Source organism: Cygnus atratus, chromosome 17 (assembly GCF_013377495.2).
Source record: "Cygnus atratus isolate AKBS03 ecotype Queensland, Australia chromosome 17, CAtr_DNAZoo_HiC_assembly, whole genome shotgun sequence".
Lineage (NCBI taxonomy): Eukaryota > Metazoa > Chordata > Aves > Anseriformes > Anatidae > Cygnus > Cygnus atratus.
Genome location: NC_066378.1, coordinates 6506444 through 6519295, shown reverse-complemented (window position 1 = coordinate 6519295; position 12852 = coordinate 6506444). Strand labels below are relative to the sequence as shown.

At 36.2% G+C, this 12852-nt stretch overlaps 1 protein-coding gene across 1 annotated transcript in view; it reads right to left on the bottom strand.

Annotated features, from left to right (window-relative positions):
* MAPK1 (mitogen-activated protein kinase 1) overlaps positions 1–12852 on the bottom strand; it is a 35867-nt gene that overhangs the window by 4939 nt on the left and 18076 nt on the right. The window contains exons 3-8 of the mRNA XM_035556630.1: positions 12396–12585; positions 7315–7431; positions 5159–5273; positions 4403–4534; positions 2443–2552; positions 1658–1785 (exon numbers count right to left, since the gene is read on the bottom strand). Coding sequence (XP_035412523.1) covers positions 1669–1785; positions 2443–2552; positions 4403–4534; positions 5159–5273; positions 7315–7431; positions 12396–12585 — 781 coding nt within the window. The 3' untranslated portion in view covers positions 1658–1668. The remainder of the gene's footprint in view (positions 1–1657; positions 1786–2442; positions 2553–4402; positions 4535–5158; positions 5274–7314; positions 7432–12395; positions 12586–12852) is intronic.

Below are 12852 nucleotides of genomic sequence, written 5' to 3'. Positions count from 1 at the left end.
AATACAACCCAGGTAAGTGTAGTCTGGGCAAAGAGGAAAAGAGCAGAGATCATAAACTGATTTGCCACAATGCTAGCTGTTTGTTCTCCCTCCTTGATTCTATGGCCTTTTAATAACAGGTTTCATCTTACTCCATTTATGTTATTTTCTTTCAGAATGTGTGCATGTACTCCTAGTGGCTCTTGTACAGAATTAGCTTTAGAAAACACAGAAGAGAAACAGGTACCAGCCATGTTATTGCACCCCAGTTCTAATTCTATTGGTAATGCCCAACTAGTAATAAAAGCCCAGAGTATGAGCCTCAGATTTATCTAAATTTTAATTATTAAAATAGCTTTGAATGTTAGCTAGTAAGCTTCACAAATGAAACACTTTCTAAAAATCAAAATTACTTCTGTTGTGAACTTTGATATTCAAAATAATTATATTCAATATTCAAACTAGTGACAACAGAAGTTATCCCTGTTAAAGTAAAAACCATTTTCAACAGTTTCCTCAACTTTTTTTCCTTTCTACCAGTGCAACATTAAATAAAAGAAACTGGAGGTATAAGCAATGCAGAAACTGAAATACCATTTTTAGTGCAGAAAAATTACTGGTTATAGCAAAGCAATAAAGTTTCTACACACTGCTGTCAAGGTCTTAGATTTCTTGCAATGGAGACACTCACAGGCTCTAAACTTAACTTTTCTGCTAGAACTGCCAGGCAGAGATGACACACTTGTAGAACATTGGTAGACAATAGCACAGGATCCATTTTTAAGCCCACAAAATAGGCAACACATATTAGGCTGTCATCTTTGGGTTGTTTTTCTTGTCTAGACACAAAGCTTACATACTTTAAACTACTAGCAGTATCACTGAAGTTTCTCAAGTGTTGGAAAAATTATTCAGGTAAGTATTTGACCAATTTTGTATGAAACTAGTGAGACTTGCAAGCCTCATGGTACATGAAGACCAGTTAAGTTTATTGATTTGAAAAAATAAAACAGTGTCAGAGACAGCAAGTATCAGTACATTTTAAATTAAGAAAGTTTAAATCTTCAAAATATTAGCAAGTATAATCATAATTAATTTAAGAATAGCTAGACAGCTATTTAGTCATACAATTATTTCAGAAGTACTGGAAGTTATACCGAAGTTTTATGGTTCTGGGATTTTTGTTTGTTTTTAAATAGTTTAAAAGGTTTCTCCTCTGCACATTACATTTAAGGAAGAATTTTTTAAAAAGCATTTGAAGCCATATGACAAAATACTCTAGTATCTCGAATGAAGATCACTGTCCCCTTGACAAGTTTGTTGTTTTTTTTTTTTTAAGTAAGATTTACATTTCAAAAAGCGTTCACATGGCTTTTATTCTGAGAAGCACTAATTAAATGTAATTCTTATTCCGTAAATGTAACCTAAGAAGTAGGTAAACATCTCAAGACAATTGCCTGGATTCCCTTTAGACATTTCAGTGTTGCAGAGTAAAATAAACCCATTTCTTCAGTAACAGAATAGGACTGATGCCAATGGAATAAGCAGAAAGTTTTTACTTCAGGAGCTAGTTAGCATATCAATAGAAACAGTCAGTTATACATTTCCCTAGTGGTAGCCAGAGAGTTACAGAATTCTTTCCCCCTTCCCAAATGGTTTCTTATTGCTGTGACTTTACCTATGCACAATTTAAGATGGATATCCTGGCTGGAATCTAGCAGTTTCCTCAAAAATCAATTCTTTCAGCTTTTCCTTCGGCAAGTCATCCAACTCCATATCAAACTTGAAGGGTGCTTCAGCTACAGGCTTAATAATATAGAGACTTATTGTTATTTATTTATTTTTAGTATATTTCATGCAGTCCCTGTATGTGAAAAAAATCTGAAAATAATGTGCTTCACAAAAGTGTCTAATATTGTGCCATCTTCAAGGAACAACTCATTCTATTAGTCCCTTATGTGCTTTATTAGTTCAGCTTACCAAATTGAACCATAAATTGAATCATAGGAAAATTTAAAACACACAGTAAAATATTTGACAAAGTAACTTAGTAACTACCTGAAGAAAAATAATCTGAGATACTGTACTGTCCCCCTCCTTATTTCCTCCTCCCCTCCTTCTTCACCAGAAGTAACCCAAAATCCCACCAGCATAATATGAACTAAAGCAAGTTCAGTTTTGGGGGCTTTTAAGTGCATAAACTGATAGCAAACTTTATTCTCCTGACTTTATCTCAGCCATTATGAAACAAAACCACAGTGAACTGAGAATTTCCATTTTCAAAGAGTATTCCTTAGCATCTATTCATTTTTTGTTGAGTTTCCAAAACGTAGTACTAAAATAAGAAATATAAAATAAAAGCAGAACATCAATTGTATATTCAATCAATTATTGTCCTTAAACTAATGAAAAAAATAATGTATCATTTAATCAACAACATTTACATTATAACAATGTCTTTACCTCATCACTTGGATCATAATACTGCTCCAGATATGGATGGGCTAAAGCTTGCTCCACTTCAATTCGCTTATGAGGATTAAAGGTCAACATTTTATCCAACAAATCAAGTGCTAAGAAGAAAAAAAGTAAGCAAGAGTTTAATATTCACTACAATCTGCAAAGTACAAGCAATGTTAAAAGACAGGCTACATAGAAAAGACAGGCTTCCCTAAGTTTTGTTAATTTCAATTCACAGCTGGAATTCCGCAGCTGTAGCAGCAGCAACAAAAACAGTAGAATGCTTCCTTTGACTTGGGCAGTATGCCTTTCCTCTGCTCATCCTATCAGCGTTCCTAAGTTACAACTGCCTTTGGCACCATCTGGTAGGTTTTAAGAACAGTTCTACAGACCATATACCCTTTCAAAGGCTATACAGTGTCAAAGATAATGTTAAGGGAAAGAACTGCACAGACCTCTATGGCACAAACTGCTTTCAGCTACAACAGAAATTGAATAGATTTTTTTCATCAAACGGATCTTTGAATTTTTGGCATAGAAATCCAAAACAAGATAGACCTTGTCTGAAATGAAGAAGTAATCAAGAATACGTTCTCATTTTGAAAAGAAAACTGGTCTGTTTGATGATGAAAGTGTCATCCAGAAGTTATTAAAGAATATTATATATTCGTAGTACACTATTATAAGTAACCCAGAAGACATTCTCCAGCTAAAGGTGCAAATATTTGTGAGATTTAGGCAAAATCTGTAGAAGGCAACTTGTAAAGAACCCACAGAGAACTTGAAGATCCTGTAAGACAGAGCATGAGGTCTGATGAAACTCTGGTCAAATGTTACAAATCAGAGTTACTGCAATTGTTCAGCTACTTTGGTTGTAACACGTTTTTCTTTTCTTGGGAATGGAAACAGAATGATTATAGAAGCAAGACGACCACAGATATTTGCAGAATCATTAAGTTCCATTCCATTTCTCCTCCTCATCACATTATTTACAGCAAAACTCAAATACAAACTTCTCACTGCACCAAGGCAGTTCTAGCTTTGTGTCAGGATAAGGTGCCTGGATGGATACAAAGCACTGCAGGATATACAGAAATTTACCAGCGCGTTCAATGGCAGCTTTAAAAAGCTGCAAGGCTTGTGTAACAATTAGCATTAAATATTTTCGTTCAGTTTTCTCAACACTGGAAACTCACATGCTTGCTCTCCATGTTGTGCAGATTGCTTTTACTGAAATGATGGCAAACAGCTTTTTGAAAGACTGCTGTCAAAGCTACCCTCAAGATTTAGATGAAAAGGTGTTACGGAAGTCATGCTAACTGCATGTTCCCCCAGCAGCTGAGCACATAGGCATGGCTGCAATTTGCTGTCAGAATCTCACAGAAAAAAATTCTCACACTGATGAGCACTACAAAAGCAGAATAAATCACAGCTGTTTTTCCCAGTGATGGGGATGATCGGCTTTACAGTTCCATCTGCAGAAATCAGCTTTTTCATGACAGTTCAGTACCTGTTCACATTCACTAAGAGTGAATTATCCTATCAGTTCAAAAAACTCACGTGACATGAATTGTGTCAGAGCAAGTAAGAGCGCTGTACCATGAATACAGCAATCCTTAAGCTATACATAGAAGTTAGAAAGAAATAATAGTTACATACAAAAACAAACAGCAAACGTCCAATGCCAACATTGAGTACTTGAATGAACTACACTTTCAAAGACAACAATAGCTGGAATTTCCATTCTTTTTTGTTATAAGGAAGTTAATGATCAAACACCACACCACGTAATTTTAGACGTATTTTTAAAATTATTTTAAAAGATAAGTTGGTAGAAGAGTTTCATGCTGATTTATGATTTTACACCTGACTTATACAGCTGTTTTAAGGGACCTGAATGTTCTATTTTGGTATTCATTTCCACTTTTGAATACCTAATACAATGTAATAGAGTATAAAATACCTTTGGGGTCAGCATTTGGAAACAGCCTGTTCCATGGTACCTTGTTTTTGTGTGGTAGGGAAAGCAAATAGTTTCTGGCCTTTAAATTTATTATACAATTCAAATCTTCTTGGGAAGGGGATCCAAGTATGCCTATTAAAATAAATAAATAAATAGATAAACAAACAAACTACTGCATTTCTATGAAAAGTACATTAAAAACAGTCATGCCATACTTGCTAAAACTCAACATTAAAACTGCTAGGAAGAAGATTCCACACTAAATGTTTTAACTGCAGAGAATACTCTAGAATTTTTAGAAACCTTACCTTTACTAAAAAGATTTAATTTAATTTTTCTCATAAATAAACAACTGTATTTGAGTTTTCCAATTATCAGTACTTTGTTTACAAGATCCAGTTGATATAAGTGGCTTATCCATAGAAATTAAAAAAAAAGACTTGGACCTATTGGTGTATTTGAGCTTTTTTACCTTTTAAAAAAGTATCTATTGATATAGTAAGTATCCTCTTGCTGCCCTCTCAAATCAATGAATTACTACAGAAACCACTACAGAAATAACTACAGAGAACAGAAGATGCAGCTATAAATCCATACATTTTATATTCTTGAAGACACCTCATGCATACATAGTAGCATAGGTCAAAGGAAATACAAAACCAAGAGAAAGAGAAATGGCTGACCAAGACTAGTGTAGTGGTAGAAAAGATGGAGAGAGAGAGATATGGAAATGCCACTTCATTATATAAAGCTTACCAAGGATGTGGTTAAGTTGGTCAAGGTAGTGTTTTCCTGGAAAAATAGGTCTGTTGGAGAGCATCTCTGCCAGAATACAGCCTACTGACCAGATGTCAATAGACTTGGTGTAACCCTGCAAGTAAAGCAAAGCAAGATTTTTGTTCAAATATATTTTTGCATAATTGCAGTAACATGATACTTCAGTAAATTTTGAAAGTACAGTGATATATTTTTTTAGATGAGTCATGCTTGTTCATGCTGTTTTATTTTTCTTGTACAGAATGACAGAATCATTTAGGTTGGAAAACACCTCTATGATCATCTAACCTAGCACTGCCAAGTCCACCATTAAACTATGGCACCAAGCTCTACAACTACACTTTTTCTGGAGACCGCCACGGATGGTGACTCCAGTAATTCCCTGGGCAGCCCGTTCCCATAGTTCACAATCCTTTCAGTGAATGAAATAAGAATTGTGCATCAAAAACACTGCTTTGAAGGTGTAGCAAGAACTGAAACATGCAAGATATGCTTTTCCAAAAGGATTCTGTAAGTTTAGCTGTACATGCTGCCAACCACAAATTTCTGAGACTCCCTAGTTCTATAGCCAATTTACAATAACAAATTTCAGAAATGGGCCTTATACTAACTTAAGAGACTTAAAAGTTCAGAAACCTTTACAATATTGTTTAATCTATAGCTCCTAATGGCATGCTAAACATATGGGGAAAAAAGCCACGCTTCCTAATAGTACAGGATCTAAACACCACACAAGTCAGTAGGAAACCTTAAGCATCAAAGGGGTGAAAGGACAAAATGGATTGTTGGTTAGGTGACTTGTAAACATAACAGGCAAGTAAGTAGTAAAGATGATGTGAGAAGGCCAATTGTAGGAAACAATACTATGCTGAGAAGAACTGAACGAACTATTTTCAAGTGTATAATCTATGCTATACATAAGGAAAGGCTCTGATTCAGAAGTGTATTTACACTACTGCTTGGGTAATAACACAAGGGCAACTTTACCTCAAGAACCCCTGACCCTATAAACTCCCTTGCCCTATTCTCCCATAGCCTGCTGTGTACTACACCCCCTCCCAGTAGTAGAGAGCTTCCAACAAAAGCTAGTGACTGCTGAATCCACAGCTGACTCAGCACCAGCTCCTCATCGTATGATCATTCAACAGTGTTTTCAATGCACTAATTCTGAAAAAAGTCTCATTATAGACCAGGAATGTTATGAGCTGACCATCTCTTAAGAAACACACAAAACATGTTCTTGTAGAAGCTGCTGATAAATATATGCAAATATCCAGAAATAAGATTAAGTTGCCCTATTTTTAAGGCCTCAGTGGAAGTTTAAAATACAGGAAGCCTAAAAAAACCCTCCACTGAGCAGATGCTTGTTTTCTAAAAAGCACATTAAACACACTATTGCCACAAGAAATCAAACCCAATAACCAAGCAGTTATCCTACAGAGGCAAAGTCTTTGGGGAACATAAGATACAGACACAGGTGTCACATAGGTATTTTACTACCAAGTATGCGGTTGTAGAAACTAATGCAAAGTTTATGAAAGATACCCATTAGTCACACCATACAGAAATTGGATTCACCTTATCAGAGGTAAATGTAAGAATAACTCCAAGTAAAAAGAAAAAAAGGATGACTTGATTAAGACTATGTGAATGCCAGTAAGATTGACATACAGAAAAGATCACATGCCTTCAGAATCAGACTCACCCTCATTATGCATTCTAAACCCAAATTAAGACGTCAAGATAACACCAAGGCAACATTTACAAGCCTTGTTGAACACAGCACTAAAATGCTCTCATTATTAGTACTTCTGTCCTGCTCTATGAAAGAGAGCATCTGACAGAAAGAAGTCTCATGAATAGCAAGGAACTGGGCATATGGGAACTCATGCACATGTCTACTCAGTTGTAGTACCCAATAATTGTATCTGGAATCACAAATTTATTACAAGAGAGTAGCTATGCTGTAAATCCATCATCCTGTTTTCTCAAGACTATGCATGCATTCTGATCCTAAAAAAATAGAAAAAACAAAAAAAACAGCACAGAAGGGGCAGGAGGGAAGAGAAGAATTTGGTACTTATAAGTGAATAACCAGCAAAAGAAGCATCACAGCAACGCACTATGGTTCTTACCTTAGAATTCAGCATGATCTCAGGAGCCCTGTACCAACGTGTGGCCACGTATTCTGTCAGGAATCCTGTGTGATCATGGTCTGGATCTGCAACACGAGCCAGTCCAAAGTCACAAATCTGGTTTAAATTAAAAAGAAAAAAAAGAGCATATTAGACATAGAGCTTCCAATACTACAACATTACTAATTCACCTTTCCCCAATCTGTGATGCAGCACAAAGACAGTGATGCTAGCCTGTATTTCTAGAAATAAATTATTGCACAAACATTAGGATAAGTATTTTGGATGCAAGTACAAAAAGAATATTTGGATAGGGCCTCATACAGGGGTCAAAGAGAATAAATAGCCTGAATAGCTTGAGGGGAAAAAATACTTCTGGTGCACAGCTTATGTTCTACTATGGGCTTATTTAACACCTTCTCTCACAGGTAGATGGCAAAGTATACTGCTGCAACTTGTTAGTAGGCATTTACCAGAAAATGAGAAGAGTTTAAGATGTCCCCCCCGCCCCCAAGAATTGATGACCAACACATTTGAAGCACAGCTCAAAACCCTGCTATCATCCCAACAGTGTACCTTTGCAATAGAAACATCATGAGATAACGGTAGGCTGGAAAATACAGGTTGCTGAAGGACACACAAGCTTAACAAAAATAAACAAACCCAGAAGAAAACATTTCTTGATCCTATACCTAAAAAAAAAAAGTATCTAACCACAAAAAAAATCCCTGATCTAGACTAGTGAGTTCAGCAGAAAGGAGAGCTTTTTATCTATACTCTGGTAAGTAGGCTCCATGGCTTTCAGAGCTATTTACCATCCTCTCTCCAAAGAGAAATTAAGGAAGTAAGAAAATTGAAAGTGTGAAGATAGTGTTATGAAGATAGAGTATGGCAGCTGTTCCTTTCTATCACCCGATAGGTAAATGCAAGCTTGTTGACTGCCAAATTAGACACACTCTTACGCTTTTGCTGTCACTAAACAAATTATGATAATGACCAATTTCTACATGAAGTATATTTACTTGAAATGAGTATGCTCTCTTCAAAAAACAAAGCATCAGATGTAGGAGTAGCAAACAATTAGGAGGTTCCTCTGCTGAACATATTTTATAATAGTTTACTACTTGATAGTTAATTGTGCACACTGCATTAAAAATGTGAAATAATATGTTATAGTTAATGTACTGGGTAATCCTACCAAAAATGCAGTAGCCTCACTGCACACTGACAACCTACTCCTTTATTTTCCTGGAGAGACAGCCTACGAAACAACTGATATAGTTCAGTTAAGGAAGAAGTGATTCAGCTGAGCAAAAGCTACATCTGGAATATAAGATTTGGCAGGAGACTGTTAAACAAAGGGACTGATGAAAAGGCAGTGATGAAACTCAGAAGCCAGCCTGCATTGGACAACTCAGATATCTGACTTCAGTTACATATAATAATAAAATAAAAAGCATCCTTGGAAAACAACAAACAAAAAGAACCCTTTTAAGCATGTCAAGGTTTTCCCAAGGCTAGGGAAAAGACAGGGCATACAAGACAGGGCAAACTGCCTTGTATGCAATTAGCAGCTTACATAAAGAGAACCAGCACAAATAATCAGAAAAGCCTTCTGGAAAAACAGAGGTGAAGAAACTGTAGAAGACAACCTTACGGACTTCAGAAAATAATTATGCAGACAAACTTTTTGCAACCTCTTCCTCCTAGCCTCACTAAATGAGGCTAAATAAATAAATAAAGCTAAATGAGACTACAGATTTCACAGAATTAAAAGAGTACACTAGCAAACAGCTATGATTTGTTATTATTAAGGCAAAAGAAAGGCTCCATCCAGTCCACAGTGAGAAGAAAGAACTGAATTTAAGAAGATGTCTGTGAATCTTTCAACTCAAGTAGAAGAAAGTAGCACATGGGATGGAAAGGAAGATTAATGAACAAAGAGAGCTCATTAAAATGACAAAAAGCCCCTGCTGACTACAGCAGAAGCAGGTTAAGCAGAAAAGAAGAAACACCATCAGTGAGAAAGGGACCAAGGTTGAAGCTGTAAGAAAGAAAGGCTTTTGGCTGTTAGCAGTGTTTTCACCAGCTGCAGAGCTAACCAGGAGTATTAACCAGACAAAATAAAAGAGAAGCCGGAGAGGTCAGCATTCTGCCTGAAGTCCTCAGTGCAAGGGAGGAAGAACAGAGACCGACTGTGCCCAGCGAGGGCAGGCAGTTCTTGCCCTGTGGCAACAAAGCACATTTAGAAGAGCAGCCACGCTATTTAGGGCAAAAAAAAAGTTGCAAATCCACTATGCCTATTCAACTATTAATTGGTAAAGTCAATGTACAATAAGAAAATAGGCTTCTCAATCAGAAGCGAAACAAAAACAAGAAAAATTGTGTGAAGGCAATATAATGGCAGGCAGAACATTTAGGGCATTCTGACTAAGTCATAGAAGAGAATAAAAAATGTGCACATAATGAAAGACCCAGTCAGTGCTTCGTGCTTTGGAGAAACAGAACAGATGCTACTAAGAGAGGAGGAGTAATGGAGTAATTCCTCCATTAAATAATTTTAAACACCCAACATCCTATTAATATATTTAGCTTCCAATTCTTGAAAACAATGTTTTTGTAATCTCTTACAACATAAGCATTTTATTCATTTATTTTTTTACAGATACGGCTTAAAATTGGACGAAGGTATCAAACAGATGGGAAGATTTATGAGGTTTGTGTACATATGATCATTTACTAAGCACATTAAATGAAATCCAACAGTGCAACCAATACACTGAAATATCTGAGATTTTATCACTGAATACTCTGTGTGTCTGTGTATGGATACTTAGGGAGCTCTTACTACAACTTCTAGGACACTGAGCTCTGGAAGAGATCAACAGATCTCTCTCACAATACCATTAAAGAAAGAAGCTAACCACTGAAGATGAACAAGCTTTCTGTTTTTGTTCCTCTGAAAGCATGATTTAAAGTTGTCCATTTTCACAGTACACTATGTTTTGAATTTATGTGCAATAATCACTTTGTAGTCATGCACATATACATAACAGACAAACATGGGCAGAACGGCCCAAAAAGAAACAAGTTAGTAAAAAATTTGCATTCATCTGAGAAGACGTAACTTTCTTACCAATTCTGTTATTCCTACTTCAGATGTGGTGTTAACACAACACCAGAGTCCCCTTCAGGTTATGAAAAAGCATGTGCTGTCATACAGACTACCATATGCTGCACTAGGAAAGCACACATCGCAGTGCCGTGCTGTTTTAGTATCTTGGAAAGAAATTAGAGCACTACTTACTGAGGTCATATTCTATTACTTTGTCATCCAGTGAGCTTAATTTCCTTTTCATGACCATCTTACTTGTCGTCTTAAGCCACTGCTTTTTTTTTTCCTTTAATCACAGCATATACACAGAACTACACTCAAACTCTTGCCTGCTTCTGCCACAGTTGTAGATTTTACTCCATCTCTTTCACAAAGGGGTTAATGCCCTGAGGGGCTCTGATGTTACAGCAGCTGCTGAAATCCCATAGCAAGAGTCGGAGCGGCTGGTCCAGCAGTTCTATGCCTCGGGAAAGGCTGGCAAGTAGCAGCAGGAATATAAAGCAATCTAATAATGCAGCCAGTATTTAGAATGGACCAGCATATGAACAGCAAGGATTTGTGTTTTTTTGTTTGTTTGTTTTTGTTTTTTTGTTTTTTGGAATTGTGACAAATGTGTATGGCCAGCAACACGCTTACATTTTGAAGAGGTTTTTGTTGTTTTTGGTTTAAATTAGAACACTAGAGTTGCTTTAAAAAACAGCGTAATTAGCTGCAACACAGCACGTAACTAACAGTTGTACCTCGTCAGATCAAAGTCACGTAAACTCTGTAATCTCGCTTCATCAGTGGCCAACAGTAAATATTGAAATATACAAGGGAACATGCTCCAGTTATTCTCGACTAGTCTCTCATCTTCTATGGATTTGCCACCATAGGACTCTAAAGCAGAGGTGGCATTCAAAAGCTTTTTCTTCTGCTGACTTGCTCTGTGTTTTTTCATTGTTTTTTTTTTTAATTCACATTATCTTAATACCTTCTCTGTGGTACCAATTTCCCCATCTTAAAAATGCTGCAAGTTAACAACTATACCCTTTTAGTCTGAGCATGCCACCTGCTCCTTTCATTTGCCCCCACCTAATTTATTTTCAGTAGGTAAAGACAGTAAACACTTGATCTCTATTTATCCCTCCTATGCCACTAAGATTTTTTTTTTAAATCAATTTCTATTGTATTCTTTCTTTTCCTCAAACAGTATCTTCCACAGCTGGGGAAACCTATGCTAAACAGTTCTTTCTCATATATTATAGAAGTACTCTGAAATCCTGATCTCCTCCTTTTAAAAGGCTATCATGGGGGAAGTGACGGTTAACGATAACACAGTACTTAAGACTCAAGAAAAACATAAAGTTATAGAATGGCATGTTTTCTGTTCTATTCTTTATTTCTGTTCTAATTCTTCACACTTGGTTTGTTTTACTGAATGCCACTACGCATCAAGCTGACGTTTTTCAAGAATCATAACAGCTCTAAGATCATCCTTCTGTAGTATTACAGAACCTGTGACTGAGAACGTAAATTAGGAATGTTCTCTCCAACTGATTTCTCTGCATGTAATCAGCACCAAGTTTCATGCATCGTTTTAGTTATCTGCTAATATGAAGTCCTTTTCCAACACTGAATGATTAACAATTTAAACACAGAGAATCCAAGACTTGAAATATACAGTTTTCAGTTTACTTTCCAGGTGAACACAGTTCTGTTTAAGGTAAGTATTTTCATCAGCTTTCAAAAAGGCTGTTTCAAAGCCAGCTTCCAGATGGAATCAGTGATGCATTCTTTGAAACAACATAACAGAGTGTAGCATTCTAAAACAATAATAATTATTTTATCAAAACTAATAATGTTTCGGCAATCCTTCCAGGATAAAAAAATCACATGAACCTCCAATAACAAACCTGTGTTCGTAGTTATAGCAGGTAGTTTATGAAGACCACGGGAGGAAAATTTTTAAGAAATTTCCACTAACCTTGAGATCACAAGTGGTGTTAAGCAGCAAATTCGAAGGTTTGAGGTCGCGATGAAGCACATTGGCTGAATGGATATATTTTAACCCTCTCAGAATCTGGTAAAGGAAATAACAAATGTGGTCGTTGCTGAGGTGTTGAGTCTTTAACAGCTTGTAAAGATCTGTCTCCATGAGATCTTGCACGATGTATCTGTAAGGCATCAGATGTAAGGCAGCAAAACAAACCTGGTATCATATTAGATATCAACATATAGTACCAGATGAAACCTCTATAGCAATTTGTCTGCTTCATGACAATTATGGAACTACATAGTTGTTTCTTGTTTTACAAGTTCTGAATCAAATCAATTCTATTACATGATGCAGACCTTTACAGAATTAAGAGGCACAGCACGCGGTCCTCTCAAATTAATCAAACTATTTCTTTATATTAGAACCTGATCTTTATTGGCATCTT